Genomic DNA, 20600 nt, shown 5'->3' with positions numbered 1-20600 from the left:
CCCATTCACTTAACCTGCCTATATCTTTTTGCAGACTCTCTAGCTCCTCTGGACAATTTACAAGGTCCCTCAAACAGCAAAGTGATAATGACCAGATGATAAGTTTTTGTGATGTTGATTGAGGGATAAATGTTGACCCGGACACCGGAGAGAACTGCCCTGCTCTTCTTCCAGAATAATGAAGTGGGATATTTTACATCCACCCGAGCAGGCAAATGGGACCTCGGTGCAGCCTCTCACCTGAAAGACAGCACCTCCGACAGGGTATCACTCTCTTAGTACAGCGCTGGAGGGTCAAATGTGAGTTTTGTGCTCAATTCCTGATTGGGGCCATGAGCCCAAATGCTTGGGAATCAGAGGCAGGAGTGTTACCCACTGAGCCTCGACTGACAATGAGGTGAAGAGGAGTGGGAGGAGGCATGTGTGGAGAACAAAAAACATCACAGACCAGGTGGCCCCAATGGTCTGGTCCTTTGATGTTAATTCTATGCAATTTCAATAAGTAGAACATTTCAGACACGGATTAGTTGATTTCACACGTAGGAGTTGTTTGGGTGTGATGCTGAAAGGGACCTGTTTCATTGTAAAATAATGTCCGCTGAGAGTCACTGAATGAATGAGGAGAGATCACACACAGCAGTTCTTAAAGAGACACTGCTGACCCAGCAAATCAGCAGTCCCAACTTATCCCACATCAAGGGCATGACATAGGGTGTTCAATCCAAAGCTGATTCATTCCACTTACATCCTGAATATTAAACTCCAGCTCAGTTACAGGGGTCATTAACATGAGCAGAAGTAAACCCCCTAATTCCCCTCCCCTGAAGGTGCTGACACTAGGCCTCAGTTTCACATTCACCTGTTGCCCTCCCCGATCTGTCACCCAGGTGTCTGAATCTTTACACCTGAAGTTGACAAACTGTTTTGCTAAGGGGACGTCACAATCAAATCCAGTGACTACCCACATGTACTTTGTGTCAGGGTGGGGTCACTGTGCCCCCCCCCCCCCCCAACCCCCACTTTCCATCCCAGTCCCAGGCGTTTGGAGACTGGGCTCCGGATGAGTAATGACGACCGCAGCTCCCACAATCGCCCGCGCTGGGGAAACCGCTCTATCCGCCGCGCGGGCGGGCGGCCCGGGACTGCACATGTGCCGAGTCTGCCGTACAGCTGCGCATGTGCAGCTCCTGCCCTGGTGGTCGCCTGGAGGCCGCGCGCTCATTGACCTCCAGCTTTTCCCGTGTCCGCGAGCCTGGCCTGCAGACTGGAACCCAAGGACGTCACGGCGGAGCAGACTGATTCCTATTGGCTGATTCAGGCAGGGTTCCATTCTGGACGTCAGAATGCGGAAGTTGGACAATGAGCTTCAGACTAAAACTTCCTCCTCTGGGCAACATCTGTGAGGAAATCAATGTTTCCCCCTTTCCATTTCTTTTCTCATTCTGGGGGCAAATTGTTGACTTGTAGGAACTGAAGGGAAAGGAAGTGAATCCAGGGAGGATGCAGACTCTGGAAAGGTTGGCCCAGGTCTCTCTCTGTCTCTCTCTTAAAGAAATTGACATCCTTTGCTCCCTCAGATTGACACGTTTATTTGTCTGGCTAAAAGGATGGTCTCTTTCCTAATGTTCACAATTAAAGGGGTGGTTTCCCCAGGAGATGGTTGACATTGAAGGGGACAATTTCAGGGTGATTTACTGTCCTATATTTTCAGGGATTGCTCCTTATTTTACCTTTTGTCCCGTATTTCTTGGCCAGCATGTGGGAAACTGATCCCAGGAGTCTCCAGGGTGAGTTTGAGTGATTCGAGTGGGACGGCAAGTGAGTGAGTCAGCCAGCAGAGAGATGATGATGATGTGACTGAACAAGATAAGTTGTAAGTTTTCGTTGATTTTAAATCCCACCCTCCCACTATTATTGTCTCAAGACCCCTCCTCCCCATCACCTCTCATATTGAAACACAAACACCCACCCGCAACCCTCTCTCATGGTCACCAGCATTCCACCACCACCCTCCCCTGGTCCCAAGGTTGAAGTGTCCCTTCTTTTATTTCATAAGAGTGCTGCCATTGGACAATACAGTAATAGAGAACTTCGAGATGTCTAATGTTGTGATAGGGGACATTTTAGCATGTTATTTATGGTTCTGTAGTTAAGTTCATTTATTCTTGTTTCTAGTTTTGCTGAAAAAAGAGATATGTCAAAGCTTTTCATCCTGCACTCATCAGTACACTTCGCAAGAATATCTGTACCTATCAGAGTCCACTTGCCAACCAATCAGCGCTCTCTTCACAGACAGTATAAATTGTTGTTTTCACCTTATATTTGTCTTTTTGCAAAGTGTCCTGATGAGTGCAAAATGAAAAGCTTCAACATGTCTTTTTTCAGCAATATTCAAGTTCTGTACTACCAAACGACTATTTCTAGTTTTGTAATATAGTACTGCAACTATGTTATTTATTTCTAGTCATATATTCATTAAAAATACAGAAGGAGCCTATTTGGCAACTCGAGCCTATGCCGACTCTCTGTGGAGCAATCCAGTCAGTCCCATTCCCCCTCTATATCCCCATTCCTGTGCAAGCTTATTTCCTTCAAGTGCCCTTCCAATTTCATTTTGAAATCATTGATCTTCTCTGCTTTCATCACCCTCGTAGGCAGTGAGTTCCAGGTCATCACAACTCGCTGCTGAAATACAGTTCTCCCTCACACCCCATGTGTCTCTGATTATGTAATGGAGTACTGTACATTTTAAGTACAGTATGATTAGGTGTATACTGGGTACATTAGATTTAGAATGGAGAGAGTGTAGCAGAGTGAGAATACAGGGACTGTGTGTGGGATGGAGATTTACAGCTTTTGTGGAACAAGAGAGGAAAGAGTGTGCTGTAGTAACTAGAATTGTCTGTTCTGAATTTATATTCTGGACTGACAATGATTTTTTTAAACTCCTTTTACAGGATATTATAAGTAGAGGATTTGCAGACAGAAATCTCAAACCAAACTCCACGTCATGATCTGACAGAATCACTCGATTCACCGGGACCTGAATATTATTGGCCTTTGAATCTAGAAGGAGAAATGTTTGTCTGTTGTGTCTTCTTCGAAAGGTTTTAAATATCACTGTGACTGGAAAAGCACCTAGACACACACACCCGAGTGAGAGTGTTCCAGTGCACTGACTGTGGAAAGACCTTTAACCAGTTACACAGCCTGAAAGAAACATCGCACCATTCACAGTGAGGAGAGACATTATACACGTTCTGTGTGTAGACAAGGCTTCAGCTGATTGTCGAACCTGGAGAGACACAAGGACACCCGCACCATGGAGAAACCGTGGAGATGTGGGGACTGTGGGAAGGGATTCAAATACCCATCTCAGCTGGAAGCTCATCGACGCAGTCACACTGGGGACAGGCCATTCATCTGTTCTGTGTGTGGGAAGGCATTCACTCATTCATCCACCCTGCGGAGGCACCAGCAAATTCACACTGGGAAGTGGCCATTTGCCTGCTCTGAGTGTGGGAACAGATTCAGACAGTTATCCAGCCTGCAGTCACACCAGCAATTTCACATTGGGGAGAAGATGCCATTCGTCTGCTCTGTGTGTGCGAAAGGATTCGCCCACTCATCCAACCTGCTGAAACACCAGCGAATTCACACTGGGGAGAGGCCGTTCACCTGCTCTGAATGTGGGAAGGGATTCAGTAATTCATCCGACCTGCAGAAACACAAGTGAGTTCACACCGGAGAGAGGCCATTCTCCTGCTATGAGTGTGGAAAGGGATTCAGTAACTCATTCAACCTTCTGCGACACCAGCGAGTACACACTGGGGAGAGGCCATTCACTTGCTCCGAGTGTGGGAAGGGATTCAGTCAGTTATCCAACCTGCAGACACACGAGCGAATTCACACCAGGCAGAGGCCGTTCACCTCTGAGTGTAGGAAGAGATTCCGTAATTCATCAGACCTGCAGAAACACAAGCGAGTTCACACTGGGGAGAGGCCGTTCACCTGTTCTGAATGTGGGAAGGGATTCAGTAACTCATCTGACCTTCAAAAACACATGCGAGTTCACACAGAAGAGAGGCCGTTAACCTGCTCTGAGTGTGGGAAGGGATTCAATCATTCATCAGACCTGCAGAGACACATGCGTGTTCACACTGGGGAGAGGCCGTTCACCTGCTCTGAGTGTGGGAAGGGATTCAGTCAGTTATCCAACCTGCAGACACACCAGCGAATTCACACCAGGGAAAGGCTGTTCACTTGCTCTGAGTGTGGAAAGGGATTCAGTGATTCATCAGACCTGCATAAACACAAGGGAGTTCACACTGGGGAGAGGCCATTCACCTGCTTGCAGTGTGGGAAGGGATTCGTTGATTCATCAAACCTACTGCGACACCAGCGAGTTCACACTGGGGAGAGACCGTTCACCTGCTTGGATTGTAGGAAGGGATTCAGTCATTCATCCGACCTGCAGAAACACATGCGAGTTCACACTGGGGAGAGGCCATTCACCTGCTCTGAGTGTGGGAAGGGATTCACTCAGTTATCCAACCTGCGGACACACCAGCGAGTTCACACCAGGGAGAAGCCGTTCATCTGCTCTGAGTGTGGGAAGGGTTTCAATGATTCATCAGACCTGCATAAGCACAAGGGAGTTCACACTGGGGAGAGGCCGTTCACCTGCTCTGACTGTGGGAAGTGTTTCAGTGATTCATCAGACCTGGAAAAACACAAGGGAGTTCACAATGGGGAGAGGCTGTTCACCTGCTTTCAGTGTGGGAAGGGATTCAGTGATTCATCCAACATGCTGCAACATGAACGAATTCACACTGGGGTGAGACCGTTCACCTGCTCTGATTGTGGAAAGGGATTCACTCAGTCATCCGACCTGCAGAAACACAAGCGGGTTCACACGGGGGAGAGGCCGTTCACCTGCTCTAAGTGTGGGAAAGGATTCACTCAGTTACCTAACCTGCGGACACACCAGCGAGTTCACACCAGGGAGAGGCCATTCACCTGCTCTGAGTGTGGGAAGGGATTCACTCATTCACCCCACTTGCTAAGACACCAGCGAGTTCACAAGTGATTACCGGGGCTGGATTCTGCTGTTATTGCTGCTGTTAATCACATCCAGGACTGAACCATGTTCATTCTGACACTTGGTGAAGTGGGAGGGTCGGTGGGTTTCTTTCTGCTGGACTGGCCGGTCTCACGACTTTGCTTCCAGTGGCTGATGCTCTTTGAGCCTGGGAGTGCACATTTCCACTGAAATGATCCACAAAAGCTGATGAAGGTCATTTATTTTATCCTGGACAGTACATAGTGTTTTTCCTACCACTACTGGATCTAAAATAAATTCAAGAAGTTTAGGAAAACTCAGCAGGTCTGGCAGCATCTGTGAAGAGAGAGAAACAGAGTTAATGTTTCGAGTCCAATATGACTCTTCCTCAGAATTTCAGAGAGGGAGAAATGTGATGGGTTGATGCTGTTGAGAAAGTGGGGAGGGTCAGGTGGAATAAAAGGGAAAGTCAGGGATTGGTTAGAGGGCAGACGAGATTAAATAACAAAAATGTTATGGAAGAAAAGGCAAAGGGAGAGGTAATTTTGCAGTAAAGAAACAAAGCATTGGCCCAGAGTAAGTGTTAATGGCAGAATAAAGGACAGCTCTGTCTGAAAGCAAAAACATGAAAACAAGATGCAGACTGGCACTTGATAAAAAAAGACTCAAAATGGAGGACTGAGTTGACGGTCTGAAGTTGTTGAACTCAATGTTGAGTCCAGGAGGCTGTAAAGTGCCTCATCGGAGGATGAGGTGCTGTTTGTCCAGCTTGTGTTGGGCTTCTCGGGAACATTGCAGCAGGCCGAGGACAGAAATGTGAGCATGAGAGCAAGGTGGTGAATTATAATGGCAACAACTGGAAGGTCAGGGTCATGCTTGTGGGCTGAGAGGAGGTGTTCCACAAAGAGGGCAGCAAACAGGGGTCAGATGAATTAAAGAAAAACCATTTAGGTCCAGAACATTGTGCACATCCTTTTACTCTTGTCTTTGATCCTCAAGTAATGTTCTATTTTTTAACCATGTTCTGTTTCATTAATAAACTTTTATCAGTAAAAATATTTGATTTTTCTGGATTTTTCATGATTAGATTTCTGCACTTTAGGTAAAGTGGGTGAGAGGGGTTGGCAGGCTCTTTAGCAGAGAGTGAGTCCCTCTAAAGTAATTGGCAATTTGTAGGGCCAGGGGGGAAAAACAGAGCAGTTGGATGAATCAGAAAGTCCTTTCAAAGAGATGGCAGGGGCACGATGGGCTGAATGGACTCCTTCTGCCTGTGAATCTGAGCCTCCTGCTTTTGTGTGGATTATAAGTGACAGATTTCATTTCAGCCTCTTCCCTGTATGTGTGTTTAAAGAGACGGGTTTCTGTTCAGCTCTGAGTGACTGATATAATAATGTCCCCACTCCTCTGTATATTGAAGCATCGAACAAAGCCTTGCATGGCCAATTAAAGTGTACAGCCTTCCTGTAGCTCTCTCTGGACGCAGCAAAAAAGTGTTTGACTGCTTAACAATAGCGGCGTCCCCTGAAAATAATTCAAACACCTCAACAAAAACAACCTGCATTTATGTAGCACCTTTAAACATCCCAGGAGCTTCACAGGAGCGATTACCGAACAGAAGTTGACACTGAGCCACATTAAGAGATATTAGCTCAGATGACCAGTAGCTTGGTCAGAGAGGTAGGTTGAAGGAGTGTCCTGAAGGAGCAAAAAAGATCGAGGGGCAGAGAGGTTTAGGGAGGGAATTCCAGAGCATGGGGCCCAGGCGGCAGCTGAAGACACGGCCCCCAGTGGCTCTGCAATTGAAACCGGGGATCATGAAGAGGCCAGAATTAGTGGAGCACAGTTATCTCGGAGGGTTGTAAGGATGGTGACGATTACAGGGATGGGGAGAGTGAGAGAGACCACGTGGTGATTTGAAAAAAAGGCCATGGAGGGATTTGAAAAGAATGAGCCAGAATTTAGCTCAATCAACATCCCATTCACTTTTACAGAGATAAATTGGGCCCAAGGAGGAGAATTTTAAAATTGAGGCATTGCTTGAGTGGGAGCCAATGTCAGTCAGTGAGCACAGGGCGTGATAGGTGAACGGGACTGAGTGTGAGTTGGGAGACGGGCAGCAGAGTTTCTCTATTGAAGAAAACTGGTCCAGTTCTGTATATTTCCCATCACACCGCTTATGTCTAAGATCAAGCTGACATCATCGCATTCCATTGGGATTGTGCAATCTGCTGATGTCATCACATTCTAAGATGACATCAGTTTGTTTGTGATTCCACAATCAGCTGACACCAGACTATAGACTTCATTGGGAGTGTGGGATTAGCTGATGGCTGCACATTCCTTTATCATTGTGCAGTGAGCAGAAATGATCGTTTGTGTGAGTTTTAAACAGAATTTTTAACTACATGTGTAGAATTGCTCTTCAGATCTGGAAAATGATCTGAATCTGGAACATTTACCACTAAAATTAACAAATTTGCTCGTGCAAATGCATGTGACTTTTTCGACGACAGTTTGTTATCATTGTTTACAATAAATTGTTGTGGAGAAAAAAAACATTGGGTGAAATAATCTCCCAATGTTAACAAACGCTTTTAAAATTTCGAGTATTTCTGAAAAACGAGACATGCTGTTGAAGTTTTTTGTCTTGCATTCATCAGGGCAGATGCAAGAACACCAAATGTCAAAGGGAACAACAATTTATATTGACTGAGAAACAGGGTGTTGATTGGTTGGCACATGTACTCTTGATTGGTTGAGGGGTTTCCATGGGGAATGCACCAGGGAATAATTGTCCACCAAGCTTTGGTTTAATTGAAAAGGTGAAATGTCTGGACAAATTCATTTAGTCTGCAGAGGACCAGGCATGGCATACGAATACAAAAGATTCCAGGATCTGGATCTGGTTCGCATCTTCACCAAATGTAATCATTTCTTCCTTGGGCCATACCACATTTGCATACTATGCTTGTTCAAATCCAACCATTAGTTTTTGAGATGTATTAAAGACAGAAAATCAAGGATGAAAACATGCTCTTTAGCAGAAAAATATTAATGTATTAATTAACAGCATCCATCTGCACATCCAACAACCTGTTCTGAAAACTCTGCTCACATTTTGACAGCTGTGACAAATTCCACCCCAGCAGCGGAGACAATCCACAACATTCGAAAACAATCAACATTTGAAATAAAGCAAACTACAACAATCGAAAAGAAAAGGTCGATTCTCCCGATCTCCCAATGTGAACAGATCCCTTCAAAAATTCCAGGATTCGGATCTTCACCAAAAACAAATTAGTTCTTCCGTGGGCCATATCCTGTCGGCGTACTGAGTTTTGTTAAAATCCAACCATTAGTTTGGGAGATAAATTGTTTACAGACAAACAGAATAACAGGGATGAAAACATTACCTCCGCCCATCTTCAGTGGCAGAGTATTCACAAGTACAGAGTACTTTCAGTACATTGAGCAGCCCTGATGTCTATTCTCAGCCAGCATTGCACAGGGGGAAAAGGGCTGGCTTCTCAGACCATCAAGTCAAGGCACACTCTTTAAATGGCCACTTGCCACAACTTAATCAGTGGCCTCTGAAGGGAAGCAGCCTCGGTCTACACTGGGAGTTCTTGTGCCCCCCAGTCAGTTGGCTCATGCTGGTTCATGCTCCTGCTGGACGATGTGCTTGGAAGGATAGGAGCGGGTCCATGTAAAAAGAAACATGCTTACATATAGGGCCTTTAACCACCTCAGGGCACGTCAGTGCGTTTCACTGCCAATGCAGCTCTTTCTGAAGTGTAGTCATTGTTGCAAAACTGGCAGCCAATGTGTGCACAGCAAGCTCCCACCGTCGGCAATGTGACAATGACCAGATCATCTGTTCCCACTGATATTAATTGAGGGATAAATATCGGGCCCCAGGACACCGGGGGTGAACTCCTCCCCCTCCTGCTCTCCTTCTAATTGTGGCTTTCCAATTCAGTCTTGTTCATCCACCTGTGAGGGCAGATGGGACCCTCGGGTTAATGTCTTACTCGAAAGATGCTCTCCCTCAGTATTGGCACCGGGAGTGTGGGCCCTGGAGTATGGGGGCTCGAGTCTCTGGAGTATGTGTGTGTATCTCAGTGCTTTTCCAGTCACGCTGATGTTCAAAACCTATTGAATCAGACAGAACAGCCAAACATTTCTCCTTCTAAATTCAAAGGACAACGATGTTCAGGTCATGATGAATTGAGTGACTCTGTCAGATCTTGACGTGATGTTTAGTTTGAGGTTTCTGTCTGCAAATCCTCCCCTTCTGACATCCTGTATAGGAGTTTACAAAACTCATCACTGTCAGTTCAGAACCGACAATTCTCATTTCTATGGAACATTCTTTCCTCTCTCATTCCCCAAAAGCTGTAAATCTCCATCCCACACACCCTCCCTCCATTCTCATTCTATTGCCGAATGGGCTCCTTCTGTGCCGTGATGAGTCTATGACTGGAAATATATTATGTAGCTAATGTACTATTTTACAGGACTAGAAATAATAATAAATGTACTTTATTACAGAACCATAAATAATATATCTAATATGTACCATATAACAACACGAGACATATCTCTGTTCTTACAATCCCTGTGGAGGCCGATAACCTTAAATTAAACAAATTTCCAAACAACCCCAATGGAATAAACTGAAGGACAAGGTTTCACTTTTTAAAACCTTTACTGTAACAATCAAACTAAAACCAACACAAATGAAGCATGCATTGAGAGGCAAATAGTATTTGAACATACAGGATAAATTTGACTATCAACAGCTGATACAATAAAAACAGGTTCCACAAAATCCCCAGCATTTCCCCCTCAGCACTAATTCCAGTTACAGAGTCCCACACCTCTCTGCATTTCCCAGGGGGAGGGGAAAGGAAAGTGTTTTACTCACAGATGTTGGACACAGGAGGAAGTGTTAGTCTGTGTCTGAAGCTAAAAACAAAAGCTGTACTGTTTAAAATCAAACTGGGAAGAAAATGAAGGGAAGACTTTTGCCAAGTCCCCTCCCCTCCCCCACTCCCTCAGCTGGCAGTTCAGGCATGCTGCTGAGCCGAGCTGTCCAGAGCAGGCGCAGTGCGGCTGCTGCCAGCGGTCACTCTGCATCTTTTTTTGGACCAGCCAGCCACCATAGAAAGGGGGAGGGGGAGTTTTCCGAGCGGCTTCTGGCTCTGGCTGGGGCTGTCAGCCGGCTGCGTGGAAACCTTGGCTCGAGGAGGAGGAGGGGGAGGGGGAACAATGAATGAGGGTGGGTCTGGCTAGGCCAGCATTTATTGCCTTTCCTTAAATGCCCTTCAGAAGGTGGTGATAAGCCACCTTCTTGAACTGCTGCAGTCACCTGGTGTAGGTGCAACCACAGTGCTGTTAGAGAGGGAGTTTCAGAATTTTAATACAGCGACAGTGAAGGAACGACGATTTATTCACAGAGTGAAACAGTACAGGTATGTACCTCCTGACTCCATTCCACCCTATGTTAGTAAGTGTGGCTTCATCTGCTCTTTTAAAGGAAACTAAATCAATGAAATAAACTGATAAAAGGTAGTGACAGCCCCTGGTGGGATACTGTGACATAAACAAACCTTTAATTTAATTCTGCAAGTTTCCTTTTAAAGTGTGGTACCCGGGGCTGACGATGCACTCCAGCCCCCGCGGTGCCCACTGGTCACGGAAGACCTCGATCTTATGAGGGGAGATTGAGGAAAGTGGGCCTGTAATCTATAGAGCTTCGAGGACTGAGCGGCGATCTCATTGAAACTGAAGAAGGGTCATACAGAAATGTTAACTCTGTTTCTCTCTCCACAGATGCTGTCAGACCTGCTGAGCTTTTTTCCAGCATTTTGTTTTTATTGGAGCCAATCTATACTTGGTTTAAATTTATTCGCAGAATGAAACATTACATGTATATACCTCTTGACTCCACTCTATGTCAGTTAAGTGTCTCTTTATATTCTTTTGAGGAAAGCAAAAACAACCAATGAGCACAAAGAATAAATGAAGAAACTAACCAAATTGTTTCCCCATGATAACAAATAAAACGAGAACCAATTGACAAATCAACAGAAAGGTCAAATTAACAGATTAACAAATTAAAGAGGGTAGTCCCTTAAAGGGACACTGTAACTAAAAGCAAAATATCACAAAGGAAACTTGTCTAATTCAAATCAAAATGTGGTTCTGGGGGGCGGTAATGATGCACCCCAGCCCTCGCGGTGCCCACCAGTCACGGAAGGCCTCCAGCGTGGCAGTGGACACCGCACGCTCCCTCTCCAGGGACACCCGGCTGTGAACATATCCGGGGAAGAGGGGCAGACAGTCGGAATGGACGACCCCCTCGACCACCCGCTGCAGGGACCTGTTAATGGCCAGCTTGGCCAGGCCCAGGAGCAGGCTTACAAGGAGGTCCTCCTCCCTCTTCACCCCTCCCCACTCCACACCAGGTGCCCAAAGATCAGGAGCGTGGGGCTGAAGTGCGACCAAAAATTAAGAAAAAGCCCCTTAAGAAAACTGAAAAGGGGCTGTAATAATCTACTACAACTAACACAGACGTGGTCCACGGGTTCCACCAGGCTGTAATAAACGCAGGCATCTTGGGAGTCTGTGAACCACCTTAACCTACGGTTGTCTGGGACTGCTGCATGCAACACGCTCCACCCCAGGTCCCCGATGGAAAGGGGAAGGACCCCATGTAGAGAGCCCCCCCCCCACTGGGGACCTCCGCCCCCCAAATGGTAAGAGGCGTGTCTGGCCGGCTGGCGAAGACAAGGAGGTGAAGGGTGTACAGCAGCAGCCCAGACAGGAAACCCCGCCGTGCCGAGCTAAAAGGCATGGAGCGCATTTCCACGAGGCAGCTCAGGCTGTGGGGCCCAGGCTCCCGAGGGAAGGTTTGGGGCTTGGGGACAATGTGGAATTCCGTCCGAGCAGGGGTACGCTCAGAATGGAACCACCGAGCACCTGAGTGTCCTTTAACACACGTGTGCCGTCGGGGCTGAACACCACTGTTTGAGGCTGCTGGATGACATCGGCCGCGAGCTGGACACCCACTGATGCGTGATGCACCAGTTCAAAGGTCATCCAGCCCACTCCTCCCCCACCCAGCAAATAGAGGCGGGGAGGGTTTCGGAAGGGGTACACGTAGGCTTACAAAGCTAAAGGATATGGCAGCATTGCAGGGCAGCTATTTAGGTAATGATTCCCAAAGTGTAACAGGAAGGGACAGAGTGTACAAACATAAAAAAGAGCAGCAAATATGGTCAAAGGGGGGGAAAAACGGTAAAAAAGCAAAATTAATGGCTCTTTACTTAAATGCTCCTAGTGTTCAGAACAAGATAAATGAATTAACGGTAAAAATAGAGGTTAATGTGTATGATCTTATAACCATTACGGAGACATGGTTACAAGGAGATCAAAGCTGGAAAGTAAATATTCAGGGGTATGTTACTTTTCGAAAGGACAGGCAGGAAGGAAAGGGTGGTGGGGTAGCTTTGTACAAAAGTGAATAAGTGCAAGAGCAAGAAATGATCTTGGATTGGAAGATGTAGAATCCATATGGGTGGAGGTAAGAAATAGCAAAGGGAAGAAGACACTGGTATGAGTAGTCTAGAGTCCCCCTAACAGTAGCTATACTGTGGGGTAGAGAATAAATCAGGAGATAATGAAGGCATGTAAAAAAGGCAGTACACTAATCATGGGTGACTTTAATCTTCATGTAGATTGGGAAAATCAAATTGGCCGAGGTAGCCATGAGCAAGAATTCCTTCAGGACAGTTTCCTAGAACAATATGTTGTGAATCCAACCAGGGATCAGGCTATTTTGGATGTAGTAATGGGTAATGAGGTAGGTTTAATAAATGATCTCAGAGTAAAAGATCCCCTCGGAAACAATGATGATAACATGGTAGAATTTAGCATTCAGTCTGAGAGTGAGAAACTTGGGTCGGTAACAGCTGTGCTAAACTTAAATAAGGGTAATTACAAAGGAATGAGGGCAGAGTTGACTGGAGTGGACTGGGGAAGGAGGTTAGCAGAAAAGATGGTTGATGAACAATGGCAGACGTTTAAGAAAATAGTTCATGACTCACAACAAAGATACGTCCCAGTGAGGAAGAAGGATTCTAGGAAGGGGATAAACCAACCATGGTTAACCAAGGCAGTTCAGGATAGTATCAAATTGAAAGAAAAAATGTACAATGTGGCAAAGATTAGTGGTAAGCCAGAAGATTGGAAAAGTTTTAAAAACCAACAAAAGATTACCAAAAAAAAGGGAGAAAATAAACTTTGTGGGTAAACTAGCAAGTAACATAAAGACGGACAGTAAGAGCTTCTTTAAGTATATAAAAAGGAAGAGAGAGGGAAAAGTGAACAGAGGCCCCTGAGAGAATGAGGCTTGGGAGATAATAATGGGGAACCAGGAAATGGCAGAGGAGTTGAATACATACTTTGCCTCAGTCTTCACGGTAGAAGACACTAACAGCATTCCAAAAACACTAAATCATCAAGGGGCAAAGCCGGCGGGGGGGAGTGGTGTTGGGGGAGGAAATAAATACAAAAACTATCACCAGAGAAAAAGTACTAGGGGAACTAATGGGGCTAAAGGCCGATAAGTCCCCTGGACCTGATGGGTTGCATCCTAGGAATTAAAGGAAGTCGCTACAGAGATAGTGGATGCAGTGGTAGTGATCTTCCAAGAATTCTCATATTCTGGAAAAGTCCCAAAGGATTAGAAAATTGCCAATGTAACACCCTTATTCAAAATGGGAGGGAGACAAAAAAAAGGTAACTATAGGCCAGTTAGCTTAATACCTGTCATTGGGAAAATATTAGTCTATTATAAAGGATGTAATAGCAGAGCATTTAGAAATACATTATATAATCAAGCAGAGTCAGCATGGCTTCATGAAGGGGAAATCATGCCTGGCAAATTTATTTGAATTCTTTGAAGAGCTAACAAGCAGGATAGATAAAGGGGAGCCAGTAGATGTAATATATTTGGATTTCCAAAAGGTATTTGATAAGGTACCGCACATAAGGCTAATTAATAAGATAAGAGCCCATGGTGTTGGCATGGATAGAGGATTGGGTAACTAATAAAAGATAGAGAGTTGGGATAAGGGGGGCATTTTCAGGATGGCAACTTGTAACTAATGTAGCACCAAAGGGATTGGTGCCACAATTATTTACAACATATATTAATGAGTTGGATGAGGGAAGTGAATGTACTTTCGCCAAGTTTGCGGATGACACAAAAATAGGTGGGAAGGCAATTGGTGAGGATGACACAAAGAGTCTACAGAGGGATATAGACAGGTTAGGTGAGTAGGCAAAAACGTGGCAGATGGAATATAAAGGGGGAAAATGTGAAGTTATACACTTTGGCAGGAAGGATAGAGGAGTTGAATATTATATAAATGTAGAAAGACAACAGAAAGCTGCAGCACAGAGGGATTAGGGGATCCTCATGCATGAATCACAAAAAGCTTACATACAAGATCAACAGGTAATAGGGAAGGCAAATGGAATGTTGGCCTTTATTTCAAAGGGAATGGAGTATAAAAATAGGGAAGTCTTGCTAAAACTATACAAGACGCTTGTTAGACCACACCTAGAATACTGTGAACAGTTTTGGTCCCCTTAGCGAGGGAAAGATATACTGGCATTGGATTCAGTCCAGAGAATCACTAGGTTGATTCTGGTTATGGAGGGATTTTCTTATGAGGAGATGTTGAGTCGGTTGGGCCTGTACTCATTGGAGTTTAGAAGAATGAGAGGTGTCCTTATTGAAACATAAGATTCTTAGGGGGCTTAACAGGGTAGATGCTGAGAGGTTGTTTCCCTTTGCGGGAGAGTCCAGGACTAGAAGGCACAATCCCAGAGTAAGGGGTCGTCCATTTAAGACAGAGATGAGGAGGAATTTCTTCTCTCGGAGGGTAGTCAATCTGTGGAATTCTCTACTGTAGAGGGCTGCAGAGGCTGGGTCATTAAGTATATTGAAGGCTGAGATAGACAGATATTTAATCAGTAAAGGAATCAAGGGTTATGGGGGAAAAGGCAGGAAAGTGGCATTGAGAATTATCAGATCAGCCATGATCTCATTGAAATGCAGGGCAGACCCAATGGGCCAAATGGCCTACTTCTGCTCCAATGTCTTGGGTCTCCAATTAGTGTGGCTTTATACTCTTTTGATTAAAAAAATTAAACTAAATTAACAAATCAGGAACAAAGTGAAAAGCAGCCCCTTAAAGGGATACTGCATAAAGAAAAACTGATCTTAAAGGAAACATACAACCTCAAATTAAAATGTGATTCGAGAGGTCAATAAAGCATCCCAGTCCCCACTGTGCCCACTGGGCACGGAAGGGCACGATGGTGCCGGTGGACACCGCGTCTCCCTTTCCAGGGACGCACAGCCGTGAACGTAGCCGTGGAAAAGGGGCAGACAGGCCGGACAACCCCCTCGATCACCCACTGCCTGGACCTGTTGATGACCACCTTAGCCAGGCCCTGCAGCAGGATTATGAGGAGGTCCTCCTCACCCTCCTGCACACCGCACGAGTGTCGTTTCATATGTGCTCAAGTAAGCATCTAATCAATATCCTCCACCTGTATATGCTTAACCTCAATTGATACAATTAACACCCACAGTCTGAACATAAGGCTCTCTAATCGGGGTGACTGCCAGGGTGTCTCAGTAAGTTGGCTGGCTCAGTGAATCCCTTTCCACACTCACAGCAGGTGAATGGCCTCTCTCCTCCGTGTGTACATTCCTGTGCTTCTGCAACCTGGATGAATCTGTGAATCCCTTCCCAAACTCAAAGCAGGTGAACGGCCTCTCCCCGGTGTGAACTTGCTGATGTGTCTGGAGGTGAGATGGCCGAGTGAATCCCTTCCCACACTCAGAGCAGGCGAATGGCATCTTCCCAGTGTGAACTCGCTGGTGATTCTGCAGGTCAGATGAATTAGTGAATCCCTTCCCACACTCAGAGTAGGTGAACAGCTTCTCCCACGTGTGTATTCGCTGGTGTCTCCACAGGTTGGATGAAAGAGTGAATCCCTTTCCACAAAGGAAACATTGGGATGACCTCACCCCAGTATGAACTCGCTGGTGTCTCGCAAGGCTGGATGAATCGCTGAATCCCCTCCCACACACAGAGCAAGTGAATGGCCTTTCCCTGGTGTGAACTCGCTGATGTGTCAGCAGACTGGATGATCTAGTAAACCCCTTCCCACATTCAGAGCAGGCGAAGGGCCTTTTCCTGGTGTGAACTCGCTGGTGTGTCAGCAGACTGGATGATCGAGTAAATCCCTTACCACATTCAGGGCAGGTGAATGGCCTCCCTCCAGTGTGAACTGCCTGGTGTCGCAGCAGGGTTGATAACTGAGTGAATCCCTTCCCACAAATGGAGCAGGTGAATGGCCCCTCCCTGGTATGAACCTGCTCGTGCGCCAGCAAGTTGGATGAGTGAGTGAATCCCTTCCCACACTTGCAGCAGGTGAACGGCCTCTCCCCAGTGTGAGTGCGTCGATGTGTTTCGAGTTCAGATGGGGCTTTGAATCCCTTCCCACAATCCCCACATTTCCAGGGTTTCTCCATGGTGCGCGTGTCCTTGTATCTCTTTAAGTTCTACAATCAAATGAAGCCTCTTCCACACAGAACATGTGCATGGTCTCCCCTCACTGTGGATGGTGATGTTTTTTCAGGCTGTGTAACTGGTTAAAGCTCTTTCCACAGTCAGTGCATTGGAAACACTCTCACTCGGGTGTCACAATGTCTTTAAAAGAGAGAGAGAGAGATCTGGGCCAACCTTTCCAGAGTCTGCAACCTCCCAGGATTCACTTCCTTTCCCTTCAGTTCCTGCAAGTCAACAATTTCCCCCCAGAATGAGAAAAGAAATGGAAAGGGGGAAACATTGATTTCCTCACAGATGTTGCCCAGAGTAGGAAGTTTTAGTCTGAAGCTCATTGTCAAACTTCCACACTGTGACGTCCACAATGGAACCCTGCCTGCATCAGCCAATAGGAATCACTCTGCTCCGCGGTGACATCCTCTGGTTCCAGTCTGCAGGCCAGGCGCCCCCTACCCATCTAACCTCTCTCTGAACTTACTGCACTCCGTTCTCTCAGGTCCAACCCTAACATTGTCATCATACCCGCTGACAAGGGTGGTGCTGTTGTTGTCTGGCGCACTGACCTCTAGCTCGCGGAGGCTGAGCGTCAACTCGCAGATACTTCCTCCTACCTCTCCCTGGACCATCACCCCACCACTGAACATCAAGCCATTGTTTCCAGGACTATCACTGACCTCATCTCCTCTGGAGATCTTCCTTTCACAGCTTCCAACCTGATAGTTGCCCAACTTCGGACAGCCCGCTTCTACCTCCTACCCAAAATCCACAAACAGGACTGTCCCGGCAGACTGATCGTGTCAGCCTGTTACTGCCCCATGGAACTCATTTCTCGCTATCTTGACTCCCTTCTCTCTCCCCTTGTCCAGTACCTTCCAACCTACATCCATGATTCCTCTGACACCTTACATCACATCAACAATTTCCAGTTCCCTGGCCCCAACCGCCTCCTCTTCACCATGGACGTCCAATCCCTCTACACCTCCATCCCCCACCGGGATGGTCTGAGGGCTCTCAGCTTCTTCCTCGAACAGAGGCCCGAACATTCCCCATCCACCACTACTCTCCTCTGTCTGGCTGAACTTGTACTCACACTGAACAATTTCTCCTTTAACTCCTCTCACTTCCTCCAAATAAAAGGTGTGGCTATGGGTACCCGCATGGGCCCCAGCTATGCCTGTCTCTTTATGGGGTATGTGGAACATTCCTTATTCCAGTCCTACTCCGGGCCCCTCCCACTACTCTTTCTCCGGTACATCGATGACTGCTTCGGTGCTGTTTCATGCTCTCGTCGGGACCTGGAAAAATTTATTAATTTTGCTTCCAATCTCCACCCCTCCATCATTTTCACATGGTCCATCTCTGACACTTCCCTTCCCTTCCTTGACCTCTCTGTCTCAATTTCTGGTGATAGACTGTCCACCAATATCCATTACAAGCCTACCAACTCCCACAGTTACCTCGACTACAGCTCCTCACACCCCGCTTGCTTTAAGGACTCCATCCCATTCTCTCAGTTACTTCACCTCCGTCGCATCTGTTCTGATGATGCTACCTTCAAAAACAGTTCCTCTGACAAGTCCTCCTTCTTCCTTAACCGAGGCTTTCCACCCACGGTAGTTGACAGGGCCTTCAACCGTGTCCAGCCCATCTCCCGCGCATCCGCCCTCACGCCTTCTCCTCCCTCCCAGAAACATGATAGGGTCCCCCTTGTCCTCACTTATCACCCCACCAGCCTCCACATTCAAAGGATCATCCTCCGCCATTTCCGCCAACTCCAGCATGATGCCACCACCAAACACATCTTCCCTTCACCCCCCGCTGACGGCATTCCATAGGGATCGTTCCCTCTGTGACACCCTGGTCCACTCGTCCATCACCCCCTACTCCTCAACCCCCTCCTACGGCACCTCCCCATGCGAACGCAAGATATGCAACACCTGCCCCTTCACTTCCTCTCCCCTCACCGTCCAAGGGCCCAAATACTCCTTTCAAGTGAAGCAGCATTTCACTTGCATTTCCTTCAACTTAGTCTACTGCATTCGTTGCTCCCAATGCGGTTTCCTCTACATTGGAGAGACCAAACGCAGACTGGGTGACCGCTTTGCAGAACACCTTCGGTCTGTCCACAAGCATCACCCAGACCTCCCTGTTGCTTGCCATTTTAACACTCCACCCTGCTCTCTTGCCCACATGTCGGTCCTTGGCTTGCTGCATTGTTCCAGTGAAGCTCAACGCAAACTGGAGGAACAGCACCTCATCTTCCGACTAGGCACTTTACAGCCTTCCGGACTGAATATTGAGTTCAACAATTTTAGATCTTAAACTCCCTCCTCCATCCCCACCCCCTTTCCGTTTCTTCCCCCTCCTTTTTGTTTTTTTCCAATAATTTATATAGATTTTTCTTTTCCCACCTATTTCCATTATTTTTAATGTATTCCACCAATCATTTATCTATACCTCTTATGCCCTTTTAGTCTTATTTCACCCCACCCCCACTAGAGCTATCTGTAACTCTTTTGAGTACAATCACAGTTCTTGGTTTCCGGGAGTGGGACATGAACCCACAACCTTCTGATTCAAAGGCGAGGGTGCTATGGACTGAGCCACAGCTGACACCTCTAGAGCTATCTGTACCTTGCTTGTCCTGCTATCCATTCTTAATTAGCACATTCTTTTAGATAATATCACCACCTTCAACACCCCTTTTTTCTTTTGTCTGTGACGTCTTTTGGTTGTCTCCACCTATCACTGGCTGCTTGTCCCAACAACCACACCCCCCCTCTCTCTCTCTCCCCATCCCCCACCCCTTAAACCAGCTTATATTTCACCCCTCTCCTAATTTTACTTAGTTCTGTTGAAGGGTCATGAGGACTCGAAACGTCAACTTTGTTCTTCTCCGCCGATACTGCCAGACCTGCTGAGTTTTTCCAGGTATTTTTTATTTTTTGTTTTGGATTTCCAGCATCCGCAGTTTTTTGTTTTTATATTAGCGCGGACACGGGAGCCCCGCCCCCATCCATTGTTCCCCCTCCACCTCCTCGAGCCAAGGTTTCCAGGCAACCGGCTGACGGCTCCGGCCAGAGCGAGAAGCTGCTCGGAGAACTCGGGAGAGGGGAAGTTGCGCATGTGCGGGGCAGAGCCCGTCCCTTCCCGTCATGCTGAGGAGTTGACCAATAGGGAAAGTTGGAGATAAAAACAAAAAGCCGAAGGGCCATGAAGGCTCGAAACGTTAACTGATTTCTTCTCCGCCGATGCTGCCAGACCTGCTGAGTTTTTCCAGGTAATTCTGTTTTTGTTAGGGAAAGTTGGAGGACCGGAAGGACTCTGGTCCTCCAGCCAATCAGAGCGCGGGTTTTGTGAAAATGAAGATTGAGCTTCACACAGACTAAAACTTACTCCTTTGTTCAACATCTGTGAGTAAAACACTTTCTATTCTCCCCCTTTCCATTTCTTTTCTCATTCTGGGGGCAAATTGTTGACTTGCAGGAACAGAAGGGAAAGGAAGTGAATCAATTTAAAGGAGAATCAGCATTTGTTTTGAAAATGCTTCTGATTTTTATAGACCCCAAGGGGATCAATGTTGGGTTCCTGGTATCTGCCCGGGTGGGGGGAGGGACACCAGACTTGGCCTCAGTGCCACAGGAGGCAAAGCCGGGGTTCCTGCTCCTCACAGTGATCGCCCAGCTGGGAGGGAGCCTGGGGTCTTATTCATCAAGAATGTGCCCCCTCACGTCAGTCCCGGAGGGTCATTCGGCAAATGGTGGAGCCAACGTGCAGCCAGTGCCAGGGTGTGAAGGGTGGACACTGAGAGGCTGTATCCCCCAGCTGGGGAATCTAGAACACGGGGGCACAGCCTCAGGATAAGGGGCAGATCATTTCAGACT

At 46.8% G+C, this 20600-nt stretch overlaps 5 protein-coding genes and 1 pseudogene across 6 annotated transcripts in view; 4 read left to right on the top strand and 2 right to left on the bottom strand.

The window, feature by feature from the left end:
* Positions 1-2372, top strand: part of LOC144697292 (uncharacterized) — a 318255-nt gene extending 315883 nt beyond the window's left edge. The window contains exon 3 of the transcript XR_013580330.1: positions 2351-2372. The gene's annotated coding sequence lies outside the window, so the exon portion shown is untranslated. The remainder of the gene's footprint in view (positions 1-2350) is intronic.
* The window catches only part of LOC144697263 (uncharacterized), a 330696-nt gene that overhangs the window by 119953 nt on the left and 190143 nt on the right, over positions 1-20600 (top strand). The window lies entirely within an intron of this gene.
* LOC144697287 (uncharacterized) overlaps positions 1-20600 on the top strand; it is a 685032-nt gene that overhangs the window by 522251 nt on the left and 142181 nt on the right. The window lies entirely within an intron of this gene.
* LOC144697957 (uncharacterized) overlaps positions 1-20600 on the bottom strand; it is a 375283-nt pseudogene that overhangs the window by 215570 nt on the left and 139113 nt on the right. The gene's annotated exons all lie outside the window — the stretch shown is intronic.
* LOC144697393 (uncharacterized) overlaps positions 1214-20600 on the top strand; it is a 131522-nt gene continuing 112135 nt past the window's right edge. Inside the window, 2 exon segments of the mRNA XM_078569372.1 lie at positions 1214-1873; positions 2958-5085. Coding sequence (XP_078425498.1) covers positions 3323-5085 — 1763 coding nt within the window. The 5' untranslated portion in view covers positions 1214-1873; positions 2958-3322.
* Positions 10682-19842, bottom strand: LOC144698463 (uncharacterized). The gene is made up of 3 exons (XM_078570405.1): positions 19786-19842; positions 15852-16478; positions 10682-10774 (listed from the first exon to the last, which is right to left on the bottom strand). The coding sequence occupies exons 1-3, from the start codon at positions 19840-19842 to the stop codon at positions 10682-10684; spliced, it is 777 nt and encodes a 258-aa protein (XP_078426531.1).

This window comes from Cetorhinus maximus, chromosome 23 (genome assembly GCF_964194155.1).
Source record: "Cetorhinus maximus chromosome 23, sCetMax3.hap1.1, whole genome shotgun sequence".
In the NCBI taxonomy this organism is placed as follows: domain Eukaryota; kingdom Metazoa; phylum Chordata; class Chondrichthyes; order Lamniformes; family Cetorhinidae; genus Cetorhinus; species Cetorhinus maximus.
The sequence above is the reverse complement of the archived record's forward strand: the minus strand, read 5'-3'. Positions and strand labels throughout refer to the sequence as shown.

What these genes read in the sequence shown, in the direction of transcription:
- LOC144698463 (XM_078570405.1), bottom strand. Translation starts at nt 19,842, where the DNA reads ATGCGCAACTTCCCCTCTCCCGAGTTCTCCGAGCAGCTTCTCGCTCTG. An exon ending in TTCTCGCTCTGGCCGGAGCC is followed by an intron (nt 16,479 to 19,785) that starts GTCAGCCGGTTG and finishes ATTTGTGGGAAG; the next exon opens with GGATTCACTCAGTTATCAAC. An exon ending in GGTTGCAGAAGCACAGGAAT is followed by an intron (nt 10,775 to 15,851) that starts GTACACACGGAG and finishes TCCCCTCATAAG; the next exon opens with ATCGAGGTCTTCCGTGACCA.